Source organism: Aulostomus chinensis, chromosome 13 (genome assembly GCF_037954235.1).
Source record: "Aulostomus chinensis isolate RoL2024-O1b breed Wild chromosome 13, RoL_Achi_v1.0, whole genome shotgun sequence".
Classification (NCBI taxonomy): domain Eukaryota; kingdom Metazoa; phylum Chordata; class Actinopteri; order Syngnathiformes; family Aulostomidae; genus Aulostomus; species Aulostomus chinensis.
Genome location: NC_141332.1, coordinates 25,660,114 through 25,687,976, shown reverse-complemented (window position 1 = coordinate 25,687,976; position 27,863 = coordinate 25,660,114). Strand labels below are relative to the sequence as shown.

At 46.8% G+C, this 27,863-nt stretch overlaps 5 protein-coding genes and 1 long non-coding RNA gene across 14 annotated transcripts; 2 read left to right on the top strand and 4 right to left on the bottom strand.

Moving 5' to 3' along the window:
• Positions 1-369: 369 nt before the first annotated feature.
• On the bottom strand, positions 370-6,521 carry spmap2l (sperm microtubule associated protein 2 like). 9 transcript variants are annotated; one of them, XM_086222298.1, is made up of 9 exons: positions 6,135-6,148; positions 5,984-6,027; positions 5,680-5,736; positions 5,363-5,508; positions 5,098-5,275; positions 3,456-3,578; positions 1,664-1,805; positions 1,350-1,484; positions 370-1,061 (listed from the first exon to the last, which is right to left on the bottom strand). In XM_086222298.1, exons 4-9 carry the CDS (start codon positions 5,430-5,432, stop codon positions 930-932), a joined length of 780 nt encoding a protein of 259 aa, XP_086078424.1. In that variant the 5' UTR covers positions 5,433-5,508; positions 5,680-5,736; positions 5,984-6,027; positions 6,135-6,148; the 3' UTR covers positions 370-929. The 9 variants fall into 9 exon arrangements, 8 of the variants coding, with proteins under 8 accessions (XP_086078424.1, XP_086078423.1, XP_086078425.1 ...); XM_086222297.1 differs by lacking the exon at positions 5,984-6,027 and having other exon boundaries at positions 6,135-6,193; XM_086222299.1 differs by lacking the exon at positions 5,984-6,027 and having other exon boundaries at positions 5,363-5,521; positions 6,135-6,164.
• Positions 6,446-9,439, top strand: LOC147251518 (uncharacterized). Its single transcript, XR_015118965.1, has 4 exons — positions 6,446-6,843; positions 7,168-7,277; positions 8,381-8,582; positions 8,715-9,439. It is a non-coding gene; the product is annotated as an uncharacterized LOC147251518 (long non-coding RNA).
• On the bottom strand, positions 6,687-10,462 carry arl9 (ADP-ribosylation factor-like 9). Its single transcript, XM_086222304.1, has 4 exons — positions 10,032-10,462; positions 8,998-9,175; positions 8,700-8,875; positions 6,687-8,473 (listed from the first exon to the last, which is right to left on the bottom strand). The coding sequence occupies exons 1-4, from the start codon at positions 10,278-10,280 to the stop codon at positions 8,297-8,299; spliced, it is 780 nt and encodes a 259-aa protein (XP_086078430.1). The 5' UTR covers positions 10,281-10,462; the 3' UTR covers positions 6,687-8,296.
• A 662-nt stretch (positions 10,463-11,124) lies between these two features.
• LOC147251516 (snRNA-activating protein complex subunit 1-like) lies at positions 11,125-13,193 on the bottom strand. The gene has a single exon (XM_086222294.1). It carries the CDS (start codon positions 12,332-12,334, stop codon positions 11,273-11,275), a length of 1,062 nt encoding a protein of 353 aa, XP_086078420.1. The 5' UTR covers positions 12,335-13,193; the 3' UTR covers positions 11,125-11,272.
• A 149-nt stretch (positions 13,194-13,342) lies between these two features.
• On the bottom strand, positions 13,343-21,695 carry srp72 (signal recognition particle 72). Its single transcript, XM_086222293.1, has 19 exons — positions 21,563-21,695; positions 20,955-21,075; positions 20,091-20,211; positions 18,988-19,131; positions 18,626-18,737; positions 18,509-18,540; positions 17,802-17,926; positions 17,028-17,085; positions 16,741-16,872; positions 16,512-16,640; positions 16,256-16,328; positions 15,993-16,057; positions 15,764-15,859; positions 15,286-15,389; positions 14,922-14,999; positions 14,565-14,702; positions 14,393-14,430; positions 13,811-13,970; positions 13,343-13,638 (listed from the first exon to the last, which is right to left on the bottom strand). Exons 1-19 carry the CDS (start codon positions 21,660-21,662, stop codon positions 13,458-13,460), a joined length of 2,007 nt encoding a protein of 668 aa, XP_086078419.1. The 5' UTR covers positions 21,663-21,695; the 3' UTR covers positions 13,343-13,457.
• A 441-nt stretch (positions 21,696-22,136) lies between these two features.
• Positions 22,137-27,841, top strand: LOC147251514 (leptin receptor overlapping transcript-like 1). Its single transcript, XM_086222291.1, has 4 exons — positions 22,137-22,288; positions 22,889-22,964; positions 23,773-23,959; positions 24,791-27,841. Exons 1-4 carry the CDS (start codon positions 22,273-22,275, stop codon positions 24,905-24,907), a joined length of 396 nt encoding a protein of 131 aa, XP_086078417.1. The 5' UTR covers positions 22,137-22,272; the 3' UTR covers positions 24,908-27,841.
• Positions 27,842-27,863: the final 22 nt, after the last annotated feature.

Sequence of the window (27,863 nt, the reverse complement as noted above, 5' to 3'; positions counted from 1 at the left end):
TAAGAGTGAAGAGATCAGCTTTGATCATTTCTCTCACACCAGACGTGGACGGTTGCCCGCAGTGGCTCTCGTGAACAAGTCTTACACTCACATCTCCCTCGATTCAGAAACCGATCGGACAAATATGGAAATATTTTCTTAACCTATGAATAAAGTTTGACAATGCAAAGACTCAGACACATGGTTTCCATCTAAACGCGGAGGTGGCTCAGCTACGAGGGGAAAATCCGCGTGGGTATTTTAGTGTGGCTCAAATCTGATATCAGACGAGGAACACGCTCGGATTCCAAAACATTACTCACTGACTACAAATCTGCCAAAGGATCAGAGATTTAAAATAGCAATCGTTCATCAGTCCTGAGATCTCCATCCAACGCATTTATTTCAGGTTTCTTGGTGAAGATATTAACAGACAGCGTAGCTGTAAAGAAACAGATGTTCTTGCTGCTTCCACGTCCTTCACACGGCGTCACAGCACATCGCCAACCTTTACGAATCCTCCCCATCACAGGAATCTCAGTATCTTGCTGCACTGCTGTTGGTAAATTTAAAGCTGTCTTTTGTTGTTGTTTCTTTAAATTTTTGTTACTTTGTAATATTGTTCCTGCAAAACTACGCAGTGAAACATCACCATCCAGTTTTAAATCCCTGTCGTCGACTGCTCCCTGTTGGCCTTCGTTGGAGTTGGTTCCCTCCACCTCTAGACTGTAAGGGTCTTTTGACAGATTCAAGATGTGTCATTGAAGACAAAATCAGATTTGAAATGTCAGTAATGTTCATCACTGCTGCTTCAGTCAGCATCTAAACATATCTGACATTCCATCAGAACCCAAGCTGAGCTCCTAATTCTCCCCGGGTCGTCATATTCTGCTGGTTTGGGGTTAAAGAAAGCGGTGACCGATGACTTGGTGGTGATGCTAAGGGGAGGTTCAGGTGATCGGGTTGTTCTTTGGGTTCCATTCTGGTTCTCTTGGAGGAACGTAGTCTTTGGAAAGCAGCTTTGGTGTTGCCAGGACCTCAACGCGGGCGCTGGCTGTGGCTCTCCTCGCCGCGCTCGAGATCTGGCGTGAAGAAGGGATTCATCAAAACAAAGCATTCATTAGATTGTTTCATTATTTTGTTCCTCAGTTTGATCCCTGCAGAGAATTCATAGTTTTAGGAGAATTTCTGGTGTTGTGAGAGGACAAATATATGAAAGAAACCTGCAAACTGATGCCAAACGACCAATGATTGCTGTCAATAATCAATTTGATGTTGATGTTTCTGAGGTTTTACTGATCTGTCAGAGGAGATAACAAATAAGCTGATGTCACAAACAGTCATGCGGCTGCTTCTGTCGGTGCTCTTACGGTCCGGATGGGTTCCCCCGGGGGTCCCAGCTGGTAGCAGACGTTGCTCTCCTTCAGCCGAGGCAGTGACAGCTGGACCAGCCGGCGGGAGGGTCGAGCTGTTTTGGAAGCGGAGGAAACGATGGATGCGACACTCTGGAACAAACAGACCGAGGAATTCCCACATTTGCTCCAAATCCTAAATTCAATCTATGTACAAATCATATTTCAGCATCGGTATCACACTGATAGCACAGCAAAAACAAAGCACTGTCACTTCTTTCCAGGAGCTTCCCTGTCATGTGACCCAGGCACTCCAAGGTACCCAGTCTTGCCTGTCTGTTGCTCTGGAAGTCTGGATGGCTGCGTTTGGGGTTGGAGAGCTGCAGCAGCCGCGATGTGATGGCAGCAGTTTTCACTCGGGGATCGACGTGCCACATAGGAGAGTTGTTCTCCCAGTGAGGCATGTGAGGAGGCCTGTGGGCGCCGCAGCAAAATAAATAAACACATGAAAACCTCCTCTGTTCGTGGGGGTGCTTGGAACGGACTCCACAGCAGCACTTCACATGCAAACTTTCACATTTTTTAAAGCAAGGCGTATTACAGTTTCCCCCCCCCAAAAAAACAACCTCACGGCTGACATGTTTTTGACATCTGTCTTCCTCACAGATGCAACAAGATTCGCGGATTACATTTTTCTGATCTTTGCAAAAGCAAACATGCATCTGGTGCTTTACCCCCAGAATGTAAACCCTGTATGAATGTCTCCTCCGTGCCCAGCAACATGCTCTGCTGCTGCGGTCAGGATGTATAAAAAGACTTCTGCGAGTGTCCCAGGGGTCCTGAACTTTGGACAATAAGCTCTATTGTCTGCGTTCCTCGCTCTCCCGCAGTCTGACACTAAAATAACAGATGTCCAAACGCTGGCTTCCTCATGCAGCGAGGAGATGTGAGTGTTGGACCCGAGCCTCTGCTTGGCCCTCTCATATACGACATTATGATATGCTATATTCTGTGGCCATTAAACTACACTTTGGTCTCGTGTGTGTGTGTGGACCCTGCTTGGAGAATTCAGAGTTTGGAGTCAAAAATCTGCCATCAAGCGGGACTGGTGACACATGGAGGTCTGCTGAGGAGCTGGACTTAATCTGGAAAACAGAAACCTGAAGGAGTTTCAGCGCTGGATCACATTCTCTACTCTGTCTTAAAATCTATCCATCCATCCATTTTCTACCGCTTGTCCTGTTAATGGTCGCTGGGGGGTGGAGCCTATCCCTGTAGCCTTTGAGCGAGGGGCAGGGCTCACCCACATTTTCTTATTTCATATCAAATTCATCTTCCTAAGAGCCTTATCTGGCCTCTAGGGGGCAGTAGAGACAAGATATCGCCCTAACTAACATATTCCCACTGCGCATGTTGCCTACTCACACATTGGTAGCAGACACTTATCATAACGCTCATGTCTGGAGAAATATTTAGCTCTCGAGAGGCAGCTGCTACCTGCTAATCTGCTGTTTGGTGCTTCGCCTGCACTGATGTGAGCTGTGAGATGCACCAAAACTGTAAGGCTGAGGGCCACAAAACCAAGATAAAGGACTGGCTTGATGTGCAGAGTGAATGCAGCATTGTTTGATCCATTTTCATGGTTTGTTGTGGAAATGCGCCCTCACCAGCAAATTCCCAGCACTGTTTTAATATCGTGAGTAGACTTGAATACAGCCGGCGGTTGTTTAGCACTGAGGACACCTCCCAGGATCCCAAGCTTCTTCACTCTGACAGCAAACTCGATCTCTACTTATGGTTTCAACTGCAGGCAAAATTTACACGCGGTGCCCTGACGTGATTTCCACACTGGAAACTCGTCGTTAATAAGATCTAAAAGTCAAAAAATTGAACCGTAAACCTGCAGCTTCTTAAACGGGTCTTTAGATTCACCGTGTGGGTTGAGTTTATATCGGGGAACAGAGGTGAGCTCTTGAATCTCATTCTAAAACTGTGGCACACTCGGCTGTCTCTTGGCTGTCAGGGTCACAAGCTTTGGGCGTATTTCAGCAGCTGCATCCAGACTCTGTGCAGTGAGAAGTGGTTTATCTCCACTCTGGGTTTGCTGTGTCATGAGACTTCTACCCGGCTTCCTGGGAGCTGCGGCTCCAGCTTCTGGGTGTTGACAGGCGGACAATGCTTTCATATTGGGACGCCCTGGAGGAAGGACGGCCGGTTTTCCTGAAGAAGCTCACCTCCTCCTCCTTCCTGCAGGAAAATGGAAGCTATTACTCCATCCATTCTATGTTGTGTTGTGTGTCTGGGGTGAAGGAATGTCTCCAGCCTGAAGGAAGGAGGAGGAGGAGGTGGAGGGAGAATACAAAACAATGGATGAGTGTCCGTGCATGGTTGATGACGGAGGTATGAGTGGAAAACAAACTGGGAACACAAAAACAGCTACGTTTCATTAAACCCTGGTGGGTCTGAGGTGAAAGGCTCCTTCACATCAAGCGTCACTAAGGAAATTCATTGTTTTGTTATTCTTGAATGATTCGAGACACATTGTTAGAGCTCCAACCAGAGACTCCAAGCTGTTATTTCTATTCTAAATCAAAGTTAAACGAATGCAAACGAACAAATGAATTCTCTTGAGGCCAGACATTGAGGACAGCCACTTCAGCTCTGAGAAAGTGTGACGGACATTTTTCACCATTTCTGACATAATAAACCCAACACAACTGCAGCGTCGGGAGTCTCGACGATAAATCCTCGGTTTTTGTCGACACTGTCCCAAAATCAAGTGACCACCAGCCACCACACATGAAGTATGTCCACCTCTGATACTGCAGTATTCCGTAGGTGGTATCTGATGTTTAAGAAGGGCAGCGCAGCAGCAGGACCAGACAGCGTTGGGCTCACATAATGAGATTCGACATGAACACTGCAGGATGATGAGGTTCAATGATCCAAAATACCAAACTCAAATATATTCATTTGAGTTTGGTATTTCTAAAGCAATTCAAAATGGTCAACCTGCCTGCAAATATGAGGGTAGGGAGGGAAAAATGACATTTTTTTTAACGTAATATTCATAAATGTTCTCATCATACATCCAGTTAAAGGTGCGTATTTGTGTTGTGAGGCATTGAGTCATATTTTACATATTTTAGCCTAACATTTTTATGCAGGTGTGTAGATGCTAGGAACGTAAGATTCAGCTTTTGTCCGTCCCTCCCCTGATCGATCATCTCTTGCTCATCACACTTGCTGCGTGCATCGGTTCTCATTTCCCTGTGAGGCTGTGCTGTGATTGGATGGTTTCGTTGCGACATGGTCAGAGTTCTTTGATGCTTTGTGACACCATCACACAAACCCATGAAGCGAAGAGCACTGTGCTCGTCTTCCTACGGGCAGAAGTTGGGTGTGTACAGCAGCGAGTTTGCAGTACATGCAGCACAAATTGAGCAGTAATTTCTCTGACTGTGAATCTCCGATGCTCATTCGGCCTCGGAACCACCCAGCAGGTGGTCTCTGTCCGCTTCAATTACACTCGTTATCTCCAGAGCGGCGTTTCCTGCGTGGGCTCCTGATCGCATTACGCTGCATGTTGTGACGTTAAAATAAAAGCCTCAGGAGCTCTCGCGCTGCACCTGGCATCGGTCCTGCACATCACTTTACCGGCAGCATTTCCTGAGTCGACAAACGGGTCCGCTAATGTGTTGACATCATTAAAAGCCTGTTTGTTCTGCACTCTCATGTCTTTTTGATGCTGGCGGGGCTGGGTTACCTCTGGTGGTCCTCCCATGCTGAGAAGTCTCTTTTGTGCTTGGCCAGGTATCGGATCCTGGCACTTGGAACGGCTCGGAGCGCTGAAGCGGAGACGGGCCATATCGGCTCCTGGTTGCCCCAGATCAGCTGCTCGCTGAGTCGATGGAGAGATGAAATATTTATGCGGAGCTGAGAGGCTGAAAATGTTCATGTTGAGGCAGAATAAATATTTTCCGAGCAGGCAGTTACAAAATGAAGGAATGACGCTTTAAATCAAATGTGACCTCTGTTCATTTCCTCATTGTTTCTCCATTTAGCCACACACTCGCGGGGTGCCAGACATCTGCCTTTCATCACAGCGGTCTGGATCAATGGAGCAACGTGCAGCCTACTCTGATGTTACAGCTGGAACACAACTGGCCCTGAAATGCTGAAAATGTTTTCTGATCCCACAATGAACAAAAAGCCATTTGTCATTTGTGCTTTTCATGTTGTGTGTGTGATATTTCTTGTGGCTTCAGAAAAGCTTGCGCTTGTTTATGCAGATGTCAGAAAAATGCGATTTTAATCGAGAGGAAGAATGTAGAATGAAGCTGCTCACCAAGGAGTCGTGGCCCAAACCGTTTTTGAGGTTTTGTGCTGCGCCAGCTCCAAGATCCTGCCAGAAAAACAACGTGCGCTAAACACACAAAACAGCATGAAAGACGCGTTACAGAGGGAACATGCCACCAATCAGTGGGTTTCTGGTCTTTCTCCTGAGGGGTTTCGGCTTCTTGAAACCTCATCATGGCCACCACTCATTACTGAGTCTTTCAAATGTATTATTATTATCTGGCCCAGACTTTCAGACTTCTCTTCCACTGTGACCCCTCGAGGAGGAAGGCCAGGGTGAACCAGGAGTGCACCTCTGGATGTGAACAGGCCCAGCTTGGAGAACAATTCCACACTTCTATGAAAGAAGTAAATCAAATATTCGGACTTAACCAGCTGAGCTATCTTGTTGGTGGACTTTCTCACAGCTGCAGTAATCGAGCTGAATTAAATGGGTTACTTTACCTGGGTGAGGGTCCAAACCTGGACCGGGACCCTGCAGCAGACATGAGGCTGGAAACACGAGGCACCGCAGAGTTGAGGACTGGTGAGGATGAAGTGCTGCATCCACCTGGTTCCCCAGACACCATCTCAGCCCGCAGGTGTCGACTCCTCCTCCGTCACGCTAATCTCCCCTCGTTGCTATGGAGCCGGGAGTCCTTAGCAACCTACAGGATGACCTAATGAAACAGGAGTCACGGTCCCCCCCGTCCATCTCGCTGTCTCAAGACCTCTGATGCCGGATGTTGAGAGGAACGTGATATCCTGAGGTCAGAAGCGAGGGTGGCGGTATTTTAAGAGGGTGGAAGCTGAGTGTCTGGATCCAAATATAAACGTGTTGTGATGGCGTGAGCGGAGTAAATGTCAGGAGCTACGCTGGGAGGAGCCCGTGCTCATCGTTACCCTCAGTTGTACGGCGTCACGTGGCGTCCTTGTGGACACGGAAAACCGTCCTGTTGGGTCACAACATCCACTGACACGATTACAAAGGAAACACAAGCAGCCACACCGAAGAAGAATGAGTGGAAACGCTTTATTCAGGTTTAAAAAACAAACAATTCAGAGCAACCTGAGCAGTCAGTCACACGGCACAGACACAAAACGGTCGGGTTTCTGGTGAAACTACAGAGCCCCGGAGAGGCCGGAGAGAGAAAAACACCTTTTTCTATTTAAGGTAAGGAGATGTAACTTGTTCCCTCACTTCAGTTATTCTGGAGCAGAGCCTATCACAGCTGACATTGGGCCAGAGGCGGGGTTCACCCTGGACGGGTCGCCAGTCCGCCGCAGGGCCATCAGGAGCAATTAGGGGTTCAGTGTCTTGCTCAAGGATACTTGGTCATGGTCACCGGGGGAAGTGGGGATCGAACCAACGACACTTTGGTTGCTAGACAGCCACGCTACGTGCGAGCCACGCCGCCCCCTGCAACAGAAACCCAACGACCACCAAGTACTTACTAATACTACAAACATCTGATTTATGTTCCCTTTTTTTTTTAAGGTGAATTAAATTGTCCTTGTGAGACCATCTTGTATCAAAGAAGGCAGCGAGAAATCTACAGGGTCACGAGGTCACGTGATGATGTCATCGAACGCTCCAGTAGCGTGGAGGTTTGCATTCCACAAGGATGAACTTCTCCTCTTTCCTATGTTCAGAACTTGATAAAGAGTTGAAATCGAACGCGTGTCGCCTCACTCCTGAAAGGTTCCTTACGCTCGAGGACGTTTGGAGCCTGGCAGCTCTTGTGTACTTCTTACGACCGTCAATTACCCCAAAACTTCTGTGCTCCAAGTACACAGCAGAAGTCAGGAGGAGGAGGGAAGGAACTGTGTGTAAAAACTGAAGATAGGTTTAGTTTCTAACTATTCAACTTGTTTTTGCTTACATAATCACAGATATTGACATTCAGACGCCTGAATCCTGAATGAAGCCATCGGCGATTTGGTCGGTGCTGCTGCGGGTGTTGCAATTGGGCCGTCGTCACTGCACCACTGCGCCCGCAGAAACGTGAAATGACTCGCTTTATAGAAGATGAAGGTTTTGGCAAAGACTCCATGAACAGTGTCATGGAGTCTGGAGCAGGTCCCGGCAGAGCGCTCTGCAGGAGGCCGCCTGACCCGGGAGTCCTGAGTCCTAGAGCCGATGAGGAAGTGCACCGCTTCTAAATGAGATGAGACAGGACAGAGGAAGGGAGGGGGCGTGCAGTGACGAGACGGATGAGGTGCAGAGGGACAGAGGAGGTGCTGGACCAGAGGGAGGAGACCCAAATGAACCTGAATCGGTCTCATCGCTCAACTCGAGTAAAGCTCAGTAGAACAATCATGGCTGCTCCCACAAAACAGAAATCTTTGGTGAAGATAAACTTCGGTACAAATATCCTGAAGGCCACCAGTTTAAAAGAAGGAGCACACCAGTGTAAATGGAAACAGACACAAAACCCTCACCTACAGGTGAAACGGAACTTTTTTTTACAATCCCAACTAAGACGTTTTCAATATCTCAGAAATAAATAAAGAGTTTAAGCAAATCTGTTGTAGTGAAAAATAAAAAAAAGCGCAAAGAGACACTTAAGAAGGTAAAGTAACAATCACTAGCGGGCGGAGGATGTTCCTCCAGGGGGTCGGTGGCTTTATTTACCACCGCCGACCATCTGAAGGATCAGCTCATACGCATCCTGAACGCCGGCGCTCAGCTCAGCCTCTCCCTTCTTCAGATGAGTGCCGATGAGGAACAACGGGCGGTCGCCGACCTCCGACAGGGACAGAGCGTCATGGAGGTCTGTGATGCTGCAGGCTCCTGGGAGGTCCTGGGGATATCCCGAATTCAGGAATTATCATTTCATCACTTCCTGGTAGACCAGCACTGCTAAAACGATAGATAATTAAACTTCGGAGGGACCTCGGCCATATTTGGAGGTAAGACAACATACCTGGTGATCCGTCATTGCGTAAGTTCGAGCTACACAAAGTCACCCCACCTCACCTGAACATGGTGTGTTATTGAGCCACGTTTGGTTTTCCTGTGATGCTCACCTGTTTGTTGGCCAGTACCATTAATGGAAGGCGGGGGTCCGGAGCCAGCAGCTCATGTAAATGCTTCTTGGCGAGAGGGAACAGTGGTGGGTCGGCGGAGTCGACCACAAACACCAGCAGCAGAGCTTTGGACAGGTACCTCTGCCAGTACGGCCGCAGATCCTCTTTACCTCCAACTGATGAACACAGAGCCGAGATGCTGAGTCACGGTTCACACAGCTGAGTCATGGTAACTCACGCTGGCTAGATTCTCCAAAATCTATAGTTTTCTTATCTTTTCAATTTAACCGGAACTCACTCTCGAGGAACTCGATGTGAAGATCCTCCCTGTTGATGGAGACGGCGTTGAAGCCCTGTGTGGGCTCCATGTCCTGCTCCAGGCAGCCAGTGGCCAAAGAGTGCAGCAGACAGGTTTTACCAGCTCCATCCAGACCCAGAACCAGCACCTGTGTCCCCCCTGACCCTGCAGGTGTGGACTGCAGCACACAAGCTATTAAACATCTTTTTATATTACAAACCAAGCAATGCTGTTTTTTTATTTCTTCTTTTTTTTTTTTTACAGAAATCACTTTTCTTTCTAATTTGGAAAAAATGTGTCACTGCTTCCCATCTGGAATTTGTTGTGTTTATTCCATTTTTGTAGCTGCTGAGTGTTGGCAAGGACCTCAAAGAATTGAAGCACAAGAGATCGGGGTTTGTTTTACGGCAATGAGCTCCTCAAAGAAAATTAATGTTCCTATGTTTTAAGATCACAACCACACTTATTTAGAGGGCTGCCATTTGAATGACCTTTAATTCTTACTTGATTACATGTACAGTTGTATTAGGTTAATCTGAACTGATGGCATTTATCCATTTTAGCTGGGACAAGCATTTCACATCATGTTGGTACATGAGGGAATAATTGAACAGGTCAACTTTAATGGGTTTTGGTTTCCGGCGCGCTGCTGCCCTCTAGTGGCTACGTACTGCTTTTGCATAATTAATCTACGCAGGAGTAAATTGTGAGATTAGGTTCATTTTGAATGCGTTATTTTTTCTCTATGATTATTATTATTTTTCATCAAACCTAATCAATTGTTTTGCCAAAAGTAATTATAACAACGATAAATTAATAACTACCCACTTTAGAGCAGTTTCTTGACGTGTCTTCAGGGGGAATGATGAGAGCTGCTGCTTCTGCCGTTCAATAAATTTAGGAAGAAATCTCAAAACGCATCCCTAGGAGGGAGGAGCAGCTTTACGGTCTCCACCAGTTCTTACCTGCGATTACTCCCCCCACGGCGGCACCGACGTCTCCGGGAAGATGTGCCCGGTGAAGTGGGCTCTTACCTTAGACTCTTTCTGCACTTCCGCAGCGACGACTGGCTCCTCGGCGGCGACCACGACTGTTTCTTTGGCTTCCTCCTCCCTCTCCTCCTTCTTTACTTCCCCGCACTCCCTGGCAGTTTCTCCGTCTTCATCCGGCGGACTTTTCTCCGTCTCACTGGAGGAGGACGCGTAGCTCCAGATAACATAAACTAATCCCCCCGCCACAGCCGCGGAGGCGCAGAGGACACCGGCTCCCCGCAGACCAAACATGGCGCCTGACCGCCGTAGCGTGCTTGAAAACGGCTGCTCTTTAACGCTGCTCTCCGTCCATTATCCGCGGCTAGAATGGACGTTCAGTAACTTTACTCTCAGGTTGTTGCGCGTCTTCTCCCATCAACAAGTTGGTCGGCAGGAAGCTCAGGAGAAACTTCCGGCCGTGTTTCGCGCATTTGTTGGTGTAGTGTTTCATTTTGGCCGCTAGTCGGCGGCAAACTCCCAAAACTCAAGACTTCGTTTTCACGCCTGTAATTATTAGCTAAAGGATTAATATTTTACCCAGAAAAAAATGAATAAAAATGGACGTCCTTAACGTTAAATTAAATGACGATTGCATATTTCCCTCTCCATTCAGGTCTAAATTAACTGACATCAACCATTTTTGTTCCATGTTCAAATATTCTGAAACGCCACAGCAGGACAAGGCAACATTGCACTGCCAGCACCTTTATGAAGGTGTCAGAAGACACGATAGAGATAAGAAGTCGTATTTTTGAACCAACTAATGAAATGTTTTGACTCGGCTGCTTCTCATTGAACGCTCAGTTTTGGCTTTTACAAAATTTAAAAAAAACATAGAGTCGTTAGAGAGTTGTTTCTATATTTGGGAAATGTAAGTTAGAGGGAACCGTCCACCTGTGCGGGGTGACTTGCCTCCTGGGATGGATATTAATACTTGCTATTATATTAATAGATTTTAGAGCAATGTTTCCTGTATCCAGGCATCGGCACTAATATTTACAGTCCATGATATTTCCATCTGGTAGCTGCTGCTCCGGTCACCTGACCGGAAGATCAAACCTCTCAATGAAATGAGTGAAGGAGGAGGTCAGGCGTTATCAACATTTATTATTAAATTAAAGCTGTCCACTTTTACACAAGAAGTCCACTTAATTCAAACTGCTTATCAAATTAAAATTGAAACACGGAACTGAAGCCACAGGTCTTGACCTCTGAGGGTTCGAGGTGCTCCGGCCTCCCTCCCATCAGGGCATGAAGCGAGCACGGTAGCTCCTCTTTATCGGTACGTGTTCCCGCTCAGGGGCGCTCAGCAGCCAGGCCTGGAGGTTGGACTTGTCCGGCGCCACCTCGAGGCTCTTCCAGGTGCGGCTCCGCAGTGACACGGGCCTCTTGCGCTGGCGAGCAGCCGGTGGCGTCTGCTCGTCCACCGCCTCAGCCTGGCGGTGCCTCCTGAACTTGGACGCCGCTTGGACGCTGGCGAAGCTCTTCTGCTTGATGGAGGACAGGAGGCGGGCCCTGCTGCTGCCTGACTCGACTGGCTTCTCCCCGTCCTCCGCATCATCGTCATCATCCTCAGTGGACTGGCGATCCTCCTGGAAGAAAGCCTTCTGTTGCCAGGAGACGAACTCTGACAGGCAGCGTCTCAGCTGGGCGGTGAAGTCCTGATGGGTCATGGTCGCCTGCCGGCTGACCTCAGCAGCGTCCGCCTTCATCTTCTCGTAGTGGCTCTGGATGTTGGCCAGCTCCTCCAGGAGATCCTCGGACAGCAGCTCCCTGACCGCCGTGGCCCTCGCCACCATCTGGACACTCACCTGCTTCTTCTCTGGCTTCCTCTGCTTCTGGAAGGTCAGAAAATGTGGCATTGCTGTGTAGTGCAGGGCCTTGGAGGAAACAAGCTTCTGGAAGATGTAAACCACATCGTTGTGGCCCGCGTCCACAGAGTCTTTGAGGAACCTCTGAACTGCATCCAAGTCCTTCAGGGCCAGCCTGATCTGGACATGTGGAACAGCCAGCTGAGTGTGGTAGAAGGCGAACAGCAGGTACAAGCCTCCCACCCGGACCTGGAAGCTGTAGGGGGGCAGGAAGTACTTCATGGCGGTGGCCAGTGCTACCCTGCAGAACCTCTTCATTTCACTCATGCTGGTGACACCCAGGAAGACATCCGAGAAGCTCATCTGTCTCCAGACGGCCGAGAAGTCCTGGAACCTGACGGAGTCCGTCTGCTGGAAGAGGGCCAGCAGCTCCTCCACGTCCTCCGTCAGAGGCTCGTAGAAAATCTCGGTGTAAATAAGCGGCACACGGGGCATTCTGTCCTCCTCGCCGCGAGCTCAAACTCCCGGAGTCAACCACGGTCCCGGCTTCTTACCTTAGGTGAGCGGATGAGTGGGCGGGGCCAATTACGACAAGTAACCAATCATGCAGTAAACTACTGCCCCTGCAACCGGAGAAAACCTGTTCCACCACTCACCTCATCTATGAGGCGAAACAGAGCAACAGGCCAGGAGCGAAATGATGGGAATACAAAACATAGTCATACTCATGAGGTCATGACGTCATAATTGCGGTCCAAATTAGTGGATCTGCATGCATGTGAGAAGCTATGCTTACTGATAAAACCATCATTCTTGTGAGCGGAGAAAACAGATTGAAAAAAAAAGAACTCACTCTGTGGTGGAGGGAGGAGCGACAGCAGAGGTGTGGAGCTGCGGCACCCGGGGGCGGAGTTTAAATCATCAATTCACCTTGAATACCAACCAACAGAGACGAGGACACGACGCCCAGCTGACTGGAACGTAAGGGGGAAGTGAAAGGAATCTCAACCTAAACCGAACAGATGTGCCAAAATTAGTTGTTCCAAAATTATCCTGAAGATCCTTCATCAGCATGAAAGGGGGGGGGCTGAACTTCAAATAAAGGTTAATTAGCGCATGAATTAAAGGTGACGTGAGAGGTTTAATCAATTGTAGCCTTTTATTCTAGAAATGTGTTTGTGGGACAATTTTCTGGGGCAGTAAATGATGGAAAAAAAGCAGCTTAGAGTGAAAGAGAGAGACGAGAGCAGCAGGACGCAGCGACAGCTTCCTTTCGTAAGACTTTTAATGAAAACATTCATCACATCTGGGACGCTCGCTCACGGTGCCGCGACCTAACACGGCCCACACACTTCTGGAAAGCAACAAACAAGCTCCTGCTCTGGGGCCGACCATCCCTGGTTAGATGGAGGTTTAACCATTTCATTTTCTGTTCGGTAGATTTTGAAAACAAGAGAAACTAATGTGTCGAACAGGAAAAGAGATATTTTGGTTTTTACGTAGTTGAAAAAAACGGCCATAACAACAACAAAAAAAAAAGAATTTGACCAAATAAAAGCTTAGGATTTCTTTGTGAACGCTTTGTGGTCCGTCTGCGTCACATGACGCTTCCCTCCGACTACCAGCCTCCTTTGCCTCCCTTCTTCTTCTTCTGTGGTGCTTTCTTACGAGTCGCCCCCGAAGCTGCGGGTTTCTGCTGTCGCGGGGGGACCACGTTGCTGGGGGCGGTGGTGGCCGAGCCTGACGCAGAGCCCGGTCTCGGGGAGGTCGGGGGGCTCGTGGCAGTCTTACTGGCATCACTGGAACAGAGGACAAGCCAACATCAGAGTCAAATGGGTCAAGTCAGGGTCACTGAAACCTCAGAGGCTGAGAGGCGCTGGAATCGTCTCTGTCTGACGTCTGTTTCTGAGCCACTGAGCTGCAGAGCCACTGACGCCTCTATCAAAACTCTCTCAGGGGATGTCAACTCACAGCTCAGCTGAACCGCCTGCCGTCGCTCCCTGCGTGCCTTTGCCTATTTGCTCCTTCTTCTTCCCCTTCTTCTTCCCTCTGTAGTAGGAACGCTCCCTCATGGGCAGCCACCTCTCAGGGTCGGGGGTCACATTGGGGTCGTAGTTCTTGGGTAATTTACCTAAACAGTAGATGAGAAGTTGTTACTTAAAGCTAACGCTTGGGACAGAATACCAATATGGCCACTGGACGTTTTTTTTCTGCTGTTAGCCGGGAGTCTCGGTTAGCTACAAGCTAATCCTATGTGGCTGGCTCTTCCTGCATTCTGGAGTCACAAAGAAGAGATGGAGGAGGCAAAGACATCTTTGCCAGCTCAATTATGAATACTTGAAAAGCCAAATAAACTCTAAAACACTTGGGAAAAACACTTTATAGCCATTTTTAGACTGAATGACCCCCAGAAGCTGAACATCATCTGTTTTGCTGTAATTCTAAGACCATTTTATGAATGTGTGTGTTCTTGGTTCTCAAGTGGTTCTTAGTTTAGACATCAACAATCGGACCCACAGAGAATATCGATTTACCCGTAAAACAAAAACGTACCCTTCTTTTTCTTCTTCTTCTTCTTGATCTCAACTTGACTGTAAAAATAATTTGGACAAGTAAGCAAAAGGGACCTTGATCTCTCTCTCTCGCTCTCACACACACACACACACACTAGCTGCATCTTGAGCAATGTCCTGATGATTATGAAGAACAAAAACCATGAGTTTACCCTTGTTCTTTGGGAAGATTCTCTCCTGTCACCTTTGCGGCCTTTTTCCTGACGTATGTGGCTCCGTGGGAGTTCTCCAGTTCGTCCACGTCCACTTTGAAAGACATGGTGTCCGGGGATGGCAGGTGCTTGCTCAGGCTGGAGGGGGGCGTTCAGGACTTAACCACTGTCTACAGAGGCAGCAGCATCTCAGCTGTCCTAACCATCCTGACTGCTTGAACCCTTTGCATCGTTACTGGAATGAGTGTCATATTATTCCTGCTGGAGTTTGCAGCACACATGAGATAAACATACGCAGTCTTTTCTGAATTGTTGAATCGTCTTCCATTCTTAAGATTTCACCGGGGGGAAGGATACGATTTAGCTTTGTCCGTGTCCACCAGTGAATATGCAGAGATGAGTTGTGCCAGCGTGTGAATGTCGTTGGTGTTTTGCCTGTTTTTAAAACAGAAGAGTAAAAAGGTCGGTCAGGTTTAACATGCACACATGTGAAATATGTCCCATGTATTCATTTAAATACAGTTCAGACATGCAAAGTAATACTGCATTTTTAAGGATTTTTTCCCCCTAAATATCACCAATTTAGGGCTGAATAACATAATAATCAAGCTGTTACAAGAAAAGCTACTTGACAAGCAAGATGGCCTGAGCGAGCTGCAGAATTCCGGGTTTTGGCTTCCCAAGTGCTTTGCACATGTTGAATTTGGCGGCTGAGACTCACTTCCAAAGTTGCTCCAGATCACTGATGGCTTCTTTCTTCCGGCCATATTTCAACTTGAAGTTGGCAGCTTCTCGTACAAGTGCCAGGTGAGCAGCAGATCCCGGCTGAGGAGGAGGAAGCAGAAACATCAGACACCAGCCCACATGTGGGCTTGAGCTCTGCTACGCCACAGATTCACCCATTTGTGATTTATTGACCCCATTTTTCATTTGTGTTCGTTCTACACAACGTGGAAGCAAGACAATGAGAATTTGGCATTTTTAAAATCAAACTAAAGGGATCAAATTCGAACAGTAAACGATCCTCTGAACAACTTATCCACCATTTAAAACCTGAATCAGTGACACTTGTTGAGGCCACGGTCAGGACTGCTGCTTCCAATGATGTAACGTTTCCCACCACACCAAGAGCTACTCTAATATATACTAATGTATACAGTATATATACTAGAAAAGGTCCAAGCAGCGACGACACCAACCTGTTCTGACTGGTAGTGCTCGATAGCTTGTTTGAAAACATCGATAGCGCTGTCGATGTCTTCTTCGTGGGAGTACATCGTTACCAGAGCTGAAACCTGTGGAGGCGACACACTAAAATCAGCTGCGTGATAAATGAGCACCACAAGAAATAACCAACCGTCCAGAGCCGACGTTGTCGTTGCGTAAAAAGGCAGAATATCAGCCAAATACTCTTTGTGTCAGACTCACCATCCCTGATTTGTGCTTGAACTCTTCAATGGACCTCAGGACATCACAGGCTTTTGTTACATGACCTGAGGACCAAAAACACCCCACGGTCAACTTAAAGGCGTTTACACAAACAGAACAAACTAAACTCTACATGCAGAGTGAACAAACAGAATGTGCGGTCAATGAGGCTACCACATTTGGAATATCCTGCACCGCCACAGCTGAAGTAAACATGGTGAAACCACAAAATGAACCAGATCAGAGTGGAGACAGGCCAGTACCTTGTACTAAATACAGTTGCGCCATTGTCAGTTTGATGCCTGACGCACTTTCTGGATGCTGATCTGAGAATTGCTGGGAAAACAAAGAAACATGTCTTTGAATACACAGAACAGAGGTTTTGCTTCTGCGCCTGAGCCGATATTAAAGCTCCCTGGAGACGGATCCCTGTGACACACCTCTAGGGGCTCAGTTAGCTGCTGTTGGTTTAAAATATTGGCTCACAAGTGACCAATCAGCAGAATTGGCTCCTCCTACCTGGAGCAGCTCTATGGCCTTGCTGTGCTGCTTCTCTCTGCACAGTTGAGCCACCTGGATGAGGACCGGCCGCGGGTGACCCGGGTTCTGAGACTTAAGACTGGATGACAGTTTCCTGCACTGGTCTGCCTGTCGACAGTAAAAAGAAGCGCACTGAGATGTTGTAGTGCATAAAAGACAAGTTGAAGATTCTTTAAACTCCACTCTAGGATTAAAGCTAGAACCATACCTGGTTGGTGTACATGGCCAGGAGGGCTTTGTTGAAGTCTATCGCCTGCAGCTGCTTCTTAGCAAGCTTGTACTCAACGCCCTCAGCGTTTGTCAGTTTCACCTTTTTCTTCGAGTCAAAGACGTTTTGGTCCTAGGAGAACAGACCCAGAAAACAAGTCATCAGTTTGGCTTTCTAATTCCACCGATTCAGGGTTTTAGCAACAGTGTTTTGCTCAAAGAAAGGCAGCCTGCTTCCTCACTGCTGCACTTAAACAATCACAGCCTGCAAGCCTGTCAGCTACGCACCTTGTTTATTGTGATGATATTGTTGGCGGTCACAGCAAGCAGCCCCACGTCTGATGGCCTGAAATATGTCAGAGCATTGGAGCAAATTATAGAAGGTCCAGTTGATGCCTGAGTGGTTGACAAGTACTAAATATGACGGTGTAGTACATGGTATCACAACACAAGCTCAGACACAACAACACTGTCTGAGGCTTTGCTACAATCTCATGCTCTGCATTACTTTGGGCGTTTCCACTTTGGGTCAGGTTGGTACGGCAGTGTTTCCACGAGCACTGGGTACCACATCAGCGTGGATGGACTCCCCGGCTGAGAGTTCCAGGCATTATTTGTGTGCGACACAACAACAACAACAACAATGGACGACAATGAGGCAGCGCGATGCCTGTTGCTCGGTCAGTGGTTTTTGCTTAAACTAAAAGTGAGGGAGGACAGACAGGAAAGGCTTCTCGTGGCAAAACGGGACAGCCAAGAAAAGAATAAAAGACTTTACCAAGTGTTGACCAGTATTCTGCCGAGGCTAAGATGGTATTAAGTAGAAGACGTAAGGAGGTTAGTGACCCAATCAGCGCCCCGCTATGTGTTTACATCACATTTTAGTCCCTGCTCGACTCGCTTGGAACCCCAGTGGAGCAGGGACCAAAACGGTAAAGGTTAGGACCATGCTGGGGCCAGTGGAAACAGGGCCAAACCGACCCGACCTGAGCTGAAGTGAGCCAGTGGAAACGCGCCCTTTAACTGACTGAGTCGAGCCAATGTGACACAACCTAAACTTACTTGAGCTTGATGACCTGGTTGTAGAGTTGCAGGGCCTCTTCTGACCGACCCTGTAACTGCATCACATAGGCCATCTGAGAATGGATGACGGCCAACTCTGACTCAACGTCCTCCTCTGTTACATCCTGCAGGGCAAAGACATAACCCAGCGATGGCAGAGAATCCAGACAAGTGACAGAACTGAGAGTTCCTACGACCAGAGACAGACTGAGGAGCACTGCCTTATATCGACTAAAAACATGACCGAAATGTTTTCTCTACTTTCAATACCCCCCCCCCCCAACAACACTGACCATAACTTCATATTTGCCAAATAATGACATTAGTAATTCGATCGTGAGTCATGCTAGCTGTGAGCAAGTGCAGTAGCCTGGGTCAGGTCACATGATTTATATCAACGAGATGAGTTGGGGGAATTTGCAGTGTACAGGCTGGTACAGGAGCAGGTTCGCGCTGCTGGACCTGTGCAGGACTCTGAGATGAGGAATTGGGTTTTTGATGCTTCAGAGTTCAAATGATCCATCAAAAAATACTTCCTTCATCAAATCAAGCTTCTCCTGGGAGTTTAAGATTTTGTTTTTGTGCTTCAGGAAGTGTCTTTATCTTGGTTGTCATCTCCAATCGCCAGCCAACGAGTCAGAGATAAGAGGAGCAGCCAACTGTCATGAAAATGGATGAAACACTTAGGAAGAACAGCGAACACTCACCGAATCATCTGCCAATGAAATCCTGCAGAGCTCTGAAAACAAAGCCCACCAGTGAATATCAAACCAAGAATATACACAGGGGAACTAGACGGAGAAGGTAGAGCGGCTGACACAGACCTTCTGCTTGTCGTAGTTTGTTGAGAGCTGCTGTCAGCTCGCCCTGGCCAATCAGAGAGCACGCGGCATTGTAGCAGAGCTCGTACGTCGACTCGGGAAGACCCAAATCTTCCTGCAGAGAGGAAAATAAAATTATTATAGTCATGAAGCAAAATACATGCAGGTGACACTGTTGCTGAGATTAAAAAAAAAAGACTTTAATAACAAACAGAATTATGTTCCACCTGATCTACACCCCTTTAAACCTACTTAGTGCAACGTGATGATGTCATGTGATGACAGACACTAGAAAGCAAAAAACCGAACACCACAACTGTGTCAACGAAAAGAAAGGCCTGTTAGTTTAGTAGAGCCCAGCTTACCAGCGGCGCCTGCTCCCACTGATTCATTGCAGCCACCACAGCGGCGAGGTTGGTCTTCCTCTCCTCTTCGTATTCATCCTGGGAGTTCCTGATCAGGTCTGTGTAGACGGACTTGCATTCGTCATAGCGCTCCAGTCTGTACAGCTGTTTACGTGCGGAGACAGACAGACGCCAGCCAGTCAGAGTTACTCGTCTCTATGTGTTCATGTATCCGGTAGAGACGCGAGGTGAGGGAGGGAGCGAGGGTCGTGGATATTAATCGGTATTTACCAATAGTGCTGAATGTGCCCGGTAACTGCCCTTCATGACACACAAATTTTGATTTGCTCTCTGCAGAGAATGTGGATAACCAATTTATTCCTGCAGCTCTTCAGACTTTATCAAACTCATGGATCAGGATGAACAAAATTTTGAACACGTTTAGAGAAACACAAGAAGCATGCGGTGTGTCAGAACTCTGACATTTCTAGAGAGATCAACGAATAATCAACACAGGACTAAAACTGGGAACGTGTATTTTTCATATACGAGACCTTTAAAGGATTTGAAAATAAAAGCCAGGCTTCAGCAGCAAGAAAACATTTTTGTTCACATGGCATACATCGAGTGGGTCAAATTCGTAGCGAAATTCGGTGAGCAATAATCGATTCGCTTATATGTCAGCATTGGAGCAAATTATAGAAGGTCCAGTTGATGCCTGAGTGGTTGACAAGTACTAAATATGACGGTGTAGTACATGGTATCACAACACAAGCTCAGACACAACAACACTGTCTGAGGCTTTGCTACAATCTCATGCTCTGCATTACTTTGGGCGTGTTTCCACTTTGGGTCAGGTCGGTACGGCAGTGTTTCCACGAGCACTGGGTACCACATCAGCGTGGATGGACTCCCCGGCTGAGAGTTCCAGGCATTATTTGTGTGCGACACAACAACAACGGACGACAATGAGGCAGCGCGATGCCTGTTGCTCGATAATAGATTTGCATATTGCGGGCGTTATATAATTATCATTTCACTATGATTACAAAAGGTGATAGCGATAGAAGCTTTACTCTGAACCATTTTTAGTAAAAGTGGAAGTAGGTGTAAAGAAGCCTCACCACTTGACCGTAGAGCTCCTTCAGCTTGTCTGTCTGCTCAGGAGCGGCTTCAATGGTCTTCAGAGCACTTTCCACTCGGTTCAGCCGGTATTCACAGTAAGCTTTCTCAAACACAACCTCACTGAGGGCGCAAGAGGAACAAAATGTTTTTAAAATGACACGAGCAAGGTACACAACGAGTCACCGTTCAGATCAGTGTGTGAAAAATATTTTAGAGATTGTACATATTTAACCAGCATGAGCAGTGATTTTCTTTTTATGATTATAATCTCAGATTTTTGGTTCCATTGATAACTTTTCATCACATTTCCATATTTATTCATTTATTAAATCGACCTGGCTAAATCTAACCTGATGACAGACCAAATTCAGCCCCTGGGCTGCACTTTGGACCTCATCGAATCAGCATATTTGAACCAGCCACTGGCTTTTCTTTTACTCAGTAATGCACAACAAGAAAAATAAAAAAAACAAAAACACTTAAACCTTGTTCTGAACAAGGTCTGTAAAATTAGATCTAGCAACTTCATTCCTTCCATTGCATAGGGTATCATGAATATAGAGAAACCAGCCTCGAGTACCAGTTATCTTCCTCTGAGACTTAATAACAAAGGATGTTTCTGAAAAACTACTGAGCAGTTCTTTGCCTCTGTAACATCAAAACATTACACTGCTCAAGGTGACGTCTTCAAACGTGATTCAGACTGAATCATGATGAATCCTCACGTTAGATGAACCAAAACCAGACAACACTTGTCACTTCTGCTTGTTCTGCCACATCAGGTCCAGCGCTGACAACTGGACAGTCAGTGAGGGTCAAACTAAAGAAGAAAACTACAAATGAGAGACAGTTTGTTGATTTACCTGCCAAGGAGCTTTGAATGGGTGTTCATGACATTCAGCGCCTCTTTAAAGCTGCCATTCTGAACAAGACACACTATTTTACAGTGAAGGGCCGTCACATCTTCTCTGTTTTCGTGCAAAACTGCGAAAGAAAAGGGGACAAACACATTGGATTGGAGCCGCTGGTCACTAAAATGTGCCTCCTAAAAACATCTGAGGTAACTTTAAACCAGTATGCAACTTTAACACGTTCTTACAAACTACAGTTCCCTGATAACCATGACAAGTTAGCTGTCAGGCTAGGGACACGTCACAAATCACGACGGGGCAAGGAAACGTGAGTACAACTTCTCATAAAGACACACACAAACCAGCCAGCGGTGTAGCTGCAGGCCTTTAAAAAAACAAACTTATATGTACAGTGAGTAACTGTTTAACATTCACAGCAAGTACGACGATTGGGATATCTGACAAGAAGTTAGCCCTGTTAGCCTAGCCACATGCTAGCAGCTGGACAGGCAGTTGGCCCTTGCCTCGCCAGTGAGGCTCGTTAGCCAGCTGGAGTCAGGAGACATAGACCGCACTTCTGGCTCCGTTCGACAGCAACGTTGAACTATTTGAAAACCTACTTTTCGTCAGAGCTTTAAGGGCTCTTGTGTAGTCTCCATTCTGTCCACAGCGGTTAACTTCAGTCCACAGAGAAGCCACGGAGACCCCTCCGCTCGCCATCTTCTGCTGCTGTTGCCTCTTCTTCTATTGTTGATTACAGGTAGTTGGCAAAAAGCTATAAGGCGCATCACCGCCCACTTCTGGACAGGAGAATGGACAAAGAAAGCGTTGGATGGAGAGTTGGAGAAATGAAAGAAATCAGGAGAAAGAGAAAAGAAGAAAGACATTAATGCAGTAATGCGGTTTGTGCTTTATACAGTATATCATGTGAAAGTCCGAGACAAGGATGTTGATATTACATACATAAGGAAACAGCGAGGCATGTATATTCTTTCGAAATAACAATAATTATTAATAATAAGTTGCAATTTGATGTGAAACACACATTACAACGGAACTCAACAACTGTTAGTTGTTATTTCATTTTTTAGTATTTCAGAAAATAGGGGGCAGGTCCACACGCCACACCAATCAGTGGCGGTAATGCGCCAATTCCTTGTTTGACAACCAAAAAAAAATTTTTCGAAGAAGAAGAAGTCCTTCGCTAGCTGCAGCTTCGGAAAGCAGCAGCTCAGCAGGACTGGTTGAAGGTCCAGTCGCAGTGCACAGCCGCGGAGGGGGGATCTGTTGTCTTTAGTCCGGGCTGTGCGTGTGTGTTTATCCGGGAGAAATGGCCGGTATCAAAGGTAATGAAATTGAATTTGTAATTTCCTCTAAAAAATGAAAAGATGCTGACATCACCATTGTAACCGTGGCGAAATTCGTTGGGAGGCTGATGGATATGAGCTGACGGTGGCGTGAAGCCGCTGGGCCAATACAGTCGTTAGCATTAGCTCGGCACCCTGCTCTGTCTGTTAGCCTGTGTCTTCGTCAACCACACCGACCGTTAGCTAGTTTATCATGTGTTAGTGCAGCGAGGCGTCTTACGTATTTACGCCTTGCTCCAATGTTGTGTTGTGTTGTTGTGAAGCTAATGCTAGCTGCACGTAAATTCAAGTGATTCACTACAGCCGGGATGCTTTGCCTGTGCCAACTACTTGTGCTTATTTGGCAAACAGTTAACAAGCATCCGCCGCGATGTACTGCGTTTATAGCTACACACACCACGAACCCTCGATAGCACAGCTCAGCGAGCTAAAGGCTGGGGTTCACGTGAAATCAGCTGATTCATCACATGATAGCTTCAAAGCCAGGGGCTCAGATGAGGCTGTGATCACTTTGTTGAGGGTCGTTGGAGACAATCCCGTCCATGCTGACCTCTGCCCCTCTCTCCCCTTCTCCTGTAGCTCTCATCAGCTTGTCTTTTGGAGGGGCCATTGGCCTCATGTTCCTCATGCTAGGATGTGCGCTCCCGGTGTATGAGTAAGTACCACCAGCATCACATCCTGCATCCTGTCAGGGGGCAGGCCACAATACATGCCTGGATTATTGTAGGCCTCAGGGGGCAATAATTTGTCGCTGGGTCCCAAAAACAGTTCTTGTGACTGAAGCAGTTTCTTTGTGGACGGTAAAAGTTGTACTTCTCCTTAAAACAAACGGGAATCTTGACCTCTTGAAAAAAAAATCAGACCCCGGATCCCTTCTTTGTGAGAGCCAGCCACATAATTAGCTTGAAGCTAATGGCATCCCATAACCATCGACTAGAAGCAACATAGTCTGTGTTTTTTTGTCTGTTAAAGTGTAACCTGTTCTGGAATAAATAACCTAAATCAGGGATTCAGTTCTGGTGCGACATGCATCATCAGCTGATTCTGATACTAGACGTTTTTTTTCCGTTTTATTGTGATCATTCTTATTGCCATTGTTGGAAAAGTATAGAGGCAAAAACAACAACAACAACAGCAAGTGAAGTAATTTAGTCTCCAGTTATGTCAGTGGTGGGTTCGTGATCCAGCGCTCGCGATGGAGCTGAACCTGGACAGGCGCCGCTATTCCAATATCTGAGCTGTGATAACTTCTTCATGGACAGCTGACCCTCATATTCCAGATCTGATGCCCTGTCACTCGTGCAGGTCACGTGGAAGTTACTGAGCTGAATAGTCTTGGCAGCTCACCTGTTAAACTAGATGACTACTGAGTGCTGAGCAGGGTTTGTGTCGTCATCCTTCATCCTCTCAGCTCCTCCCTCCTTCCTTACCCAACTTCTGTGAATCGATTTCTCTCTCTGCAGCAAATACTGGCCTTTGTTTCTGCTCTTCTTCTACATCCTCTCTCCCATCCCGTACTGCATCTCGCGGAGGGTGGTCGACGACTCAGACTCGGCCAGTAACGCCTGCAAAGAGCTGGCCATCTTCCTCACGACGGGCATCGTTATTTCAGCCTTCGGCCTGCCCATCATCTTTGCAAGAGCTGAAGTAGTAAGTCACAGTAGCCGCCGAGTAGCTAATTAGCCTGTCATGTTTGACTGTAGTACCTTCAGAAGTCGCTCAGCAGAAATTGCAATTAGCTGCTTATGTGTTGCTGCGTTCAAGACAACTTGGAAGTTTGAAAAAAGCAATTGAATGGTGTTTAAGTCAGGAATTACTGGTCATTACTGGTATGTTTTTAAAGCTCCAATGGAGGCCAAGGACTGTTGGAAAAATTGTTTGTTTTTTGGCACATTTTATAGCATCGCAAGTGTACTTGGTGTGAATTTTGAAATGTGTTTTTTTTTGGTCTGATTACTGCAGTTTCTGTAATTTGCCATACCACCTGTGCTTTTTGTTTGTTTGTTTGTTTAACTTTCCTTGTTATGACCAGCTTTCCAACCTTCCAGTGCTGGCGCTGGGGATGCTTAACCCAACTATCAAAAAAACTAACTGCAACCCTAAAATTCAAAACGCATGAGAACCGCAATGTTTTTGGCTCTTTGGCGAATCAAAAGTTATGTTAGATTGTGTGTATATCAGGAATTCACACTGGGGGCACGACTACACGCTAATCTGTGCGGCACGTGTTCACATTTGGGCTCTTACCACGTGTCAGGCCGTATACGAGGTCTCACCTTGTCTTCTTTGCCCTCTGAGTCGACCGCAGTGTGAACGCAGTGATGTGGGAAACCCCTGGGTTGGAATACCGACGTCCTAGTCGTCCTGAACGCAGCATCTGTGCAACCTTAGAGCAGCACAACATGAGAGTCACGGGGGCCTGGAGTTTGGTTTGAATGTGTGCGGCAGCATTCTGAACCTGAATCATTGCTGTGTTGACAGATCGCCTGGGGGGCGTGCGCACTCGTGCTAACTGGTAACGTAGTCATCTTCGGGACCATCCTGGGCTTCTTCCTGGTCTTTGGCTCCAACGACGACTTCAGTTGGCAGCAGTGGTAAAGCAGCAGAGGGAGGGGGGTGAGGGCCTTAGTCTGAACAGTTTTTATTAGCGTTACGATTATTATTGGTCTTACTCTTTGGTTCTTGTTGTTATTTATATGATGGCCGCCCATCCATAGACTCACACCAAACCAGTGCAATACTTTGTCTTTTTTTTTACCGCCTGCCCTGCATCATATTGAACTGAGTGACGTATGGTGGATGGAAACTGCTGACTTTCTGTTGTTTTTGTCCTCATCTTAAGTTTTGCTCTCTGACTTTTGTGTTGTGATTTTTCCTCCTTCGTGAACCCGCTTTGATACTCGGTGTTAGGAGCCGAGTGGCCAGCAACTGCTTGTGTTGTCTGTGAACATACGAGTGCTGAATTGAGTGTAAATCGTCATGAATCTGATAGAAAATCCACACAACATGAGTTCAGAATTCAAATTTTCACGGGATAGAACCATAGTTTTTTCCGACTTTCATATGAAGGTGTGAGAATTCAGCTCGAAGAAAGCAGATTTTTGCCATCTTTCTGCTTGTGAAATGGTACCACCCCTAAGCTGTGAAACTTGGCGACCAAGTCTAAATGATCAGTGTGTGTCTGTGTGTGTGTGCGCCTGATAGAAAGGCGACCCTCTGTAAATGTGATTTTTTTAAATCTGTTGTTTGTCCATCAATGTGTTTTTTAATTTTCCCAATCGTTTGTCATCGCACTGAGGAGAATGTGTTCAGGAGTGGAATGTGAGCCTTCAAACATGTTCCATCTCTACAAAGATCCAGTTAAACGGACTTCTGTGCTGGTAACTGGATGCAGGCTGCTTCAACACTGTTACTTTGCTCTTACCTCATTGTAAGTGTGGGTTCTTTCTTTGCCTTGTCAGGTCAAGAAAGCATGAAAAGCTCACAGTAGCCGCCGGCTAGCATAGGATTAGCTCCAGGACAGCAGCCTTGCTGGAAATGTGGCCAAGCTAAGACCTGAGCTACTTATAACCGAGGCCTGGTCACCTGCTTAAGCTTTCAAATGTGACTCCCCTGAAGCCCAGCGACTGGTGTTTCTCTACAAGCACAGATTTGGCCCATGTGCTGTTGCATTAATTCACCATTTCCAGGATAGATACACTATTTATGTATTTCACAATGTTTTCCCGGTTACCCGAAGGAAGTGTTGTGGCTCTTGGAGCAACGGGGCCTGCAGTCTTCAGATGTCGTTGTCCAGTTCTCTGACATATTTAACCTCATTAACAGAACTTGGAATTAAGCATCTGCTGCCTTGTTGCTGCACTGGGGTGTCTGAGGTAGACTTGAAAGGGGAAGATTTGGAGATACTGATTTCTATTTTCCTGTTGGAACATCTCTGGAACATGGTGATTTAGTTTTTTCTGAAACTGTTTTTGTTATTTTCACGTCCTCCCATCACGTCACAGTAAGTGTTGGATTTTGTCAACTGGCTCCTCAACCACCTGAATGCACTTCCACCATGTGTGTCCAGAAAGCTTTCACTCTATTGAAGGTTTGTTTTCCAAGCTGTGGTCTGGGAACAAAACTTCCTTACCAGAATATTTGCTTCTGACGTTTCTTTTCATTCAAAAAAAAATACAATTGCTTTATTGTAACATTTCAGACCTACAAAAAAGACAAACCAGAGAAGCAAACATCTCCCTGGGACTCCACTCTGTATTCTTAATGTGAAATGGTCATGGGTTGAGGGCCAAACGTGGTTGGGGGCCAAACGTGGTACTTTCAAATGTACCAACTGAAGTATCACTCAGTGCTGAACTTCAGTACCTGAGATGAGGCGAGTGAGCGCAGGCGATGTCGCTCCTGTTCAGTCTCAGCACAGTTTTGGTTAAACTTTTAAAAAACTTAACACAGACGATATTTGCATCCTTGTGAGATGCAATGTTGGCCTTGGCAACACGTTCAACCTGAGGAAACATTGGTCTCAAACCTGAAGAGTGCAGCAGCTTTGATTACCTGAAAGATTTCCCGCCGCTTCAGCTCACGTTAGCTGAGCAACTGAAACGACATTTCTGAAAGGCAAGTACCACTGGATACTGGTACTGTAGGGTTCCACTGTGAAGGGAACCCACTGCTGGTCTGAGGAGGCATGCTTCATTTGAAGGGGTCAGGGTTGTAAGCCATCAGCGAGGCTCTGGCTTGTGTTGGTTGATTTAACACTGACAGAATTATCTCAAGGACTGTTGTGTGAACCGCCCCCGGCTCCTCCTCGTGTCACCTGGATAAAACTAGGGACCAACTCAAGTCCCAGTGTGCAAGCAGAATGTTAGATTTGAAAATAAGTCTACCTATCTTGAAACTGCTGTGTAAATTAAAAACGGGTTAAAAATGTAACCAAAATAGCAACTGACATCAGACATGAACTGTGTGAAAAATCCTCTCCGATGTGTAGCTCTCCCGTCTGTTAGCTGCCTGCTCCTGAGACCACGGCCGCAGCCGAGGCACCGGTCGTCGTGGAAGCACCATCATGACGGCAGCTGTTTAGATTCAGTTGAGACCCTATTTAAGTAAGCTAATATTCAAAACTACTGACATTATTTTGTCCGTGCATTAATGTAAAACTACTTTGAATCTGAGTACTCTCTGCAGTAGATTACACACTGCTGGTCATGTGACGAGCAGGGGGATCCTGAGATGGTCTGGGTGGCGCTGTGCGAGTTCGAGGGTGTGACTTACTCTTTTGTAGTGTGTTATCTCCCTGACGTGACGAGTCTGGTGTGTAGCTGTGAGATGGTTTGTCTGTGTTTCTGTTCCATGACAGATGTTTTTCTCACAGATCCGAGCAGATGTTGTATTTATTTATTTTACGGGACGCTTCATGTCAATGTCCAATGCCATTTTCTATCTGTAACTTCTGTGATGAAGAGGCAGGAGTCAGCATGGTGTTTGGTTTTGTTTTTGTTTTTTTTTTAATAAATGCCATTTTTGAACATCCTCTCTTTTTTTTTTGAGTGAC

What these genes read in the sequence shown, in the direction of transcription:
- spmap2l (XM_086222295.1), bottom strand. Translation starts at nt 6,259, where the DNA reads ATGGTGTCTGGGGAACCAGGTGGATGCAGCACTTCATCCTCACCAGTC. An exon ending in CGCAGCTCCCAGGAAGCCGG is followed by an intron (nt 1,806 to 3,455) that starts GTAGAAGTCTCA and finishes CGGCGCCCACAG; the next exon opens with GCCTCCTCACATGCCTCACT. An exon ending in CGGGGGAACCCATCCGGACC is followed by an intron (nt 1,062 to 1,349) that starts GTAAGAGCACCG and finishes TCTTCACGCCAG; the next exon opens with ATCTCGAGCGCGGCGAGGAG.
- arl9 (XM_086222304.1), bottom strand. Translation starts at nt 10,280, where the DNA reads ATGTTTGGTCTGCGGGGAGCCGGTGTCCTCTGCGCCTCCGCGGCTGTG. An exon ending in AAGTGCAGAAAGAGTCTAAG is followed by an intron (nt 9,176 to 10,031) that starts GTAAGAGCCCAC and finishes TGTGTGCTGCAG; the next exon opens with TCCACACCTGCAGGGTCAGG. An exon ending in TCACATCGAGTTCCTCGAGA is followed by an intron (nt 8,876 to 8,997) that starts GTGAGTTCCGGT and finishes TGTGTTCATCAG; the next exon opens with TTGGAGGTAAAGAGGATCTG.
- LOC147251516 (XM_086222294.1), bottom strand. Translation starts at nt 12,334, where the DNA reads ATGCCCCGTGTGCCGCTTATTTACACCGAGATTTTCTACGAGCCTCTG.
- srp72 (XM_086222293.1), bottom strand. Translation starts at nt 21,662, where the DNA reads ATGGCGAGCGGAGGGGTCTCCGTGGCTTCTCTGTGGACTGAAGTTAAC. An exon ending in AGGAGCTCTACGGTCAAGTG is followed by an intron (nt 19,132 to 20,090) that starts GTGAGGCTTCTT and finishes GCACGTAAACAG; the next exon opens with CTGTACAGACTGGAGCGCTA. An exon ending in AATCTTCCCAAAGAACAAGG is followed by an intron (nt 14,431 to 14,564) that starts GTAAACTCATGG and finishes TTATTTTTACAG; the next exon opens with TCAAGTTGAGATCAAGAAGA.
- LOC147251514 (XM_086222291.1), top strand. An exon ending in TGTGCGCTCCCGGTGTATGA is followed by an intron (nt 22,965 to 23,772) that starts GTAAGTACCACC and finishes CTCTCTCTGCAG; the next exon opens with CAAATACTGGCCTTTGTTTC. An exon ending in TCTTTGCAAGAGCTGAAGTA is followed by an intron (nt 23,960 to 24,790) that starts GTAAGTCACAGT and finishes CTGTGTTGACAG; the next exon opens with ATCGCCTGGGGGGCGTGCGC.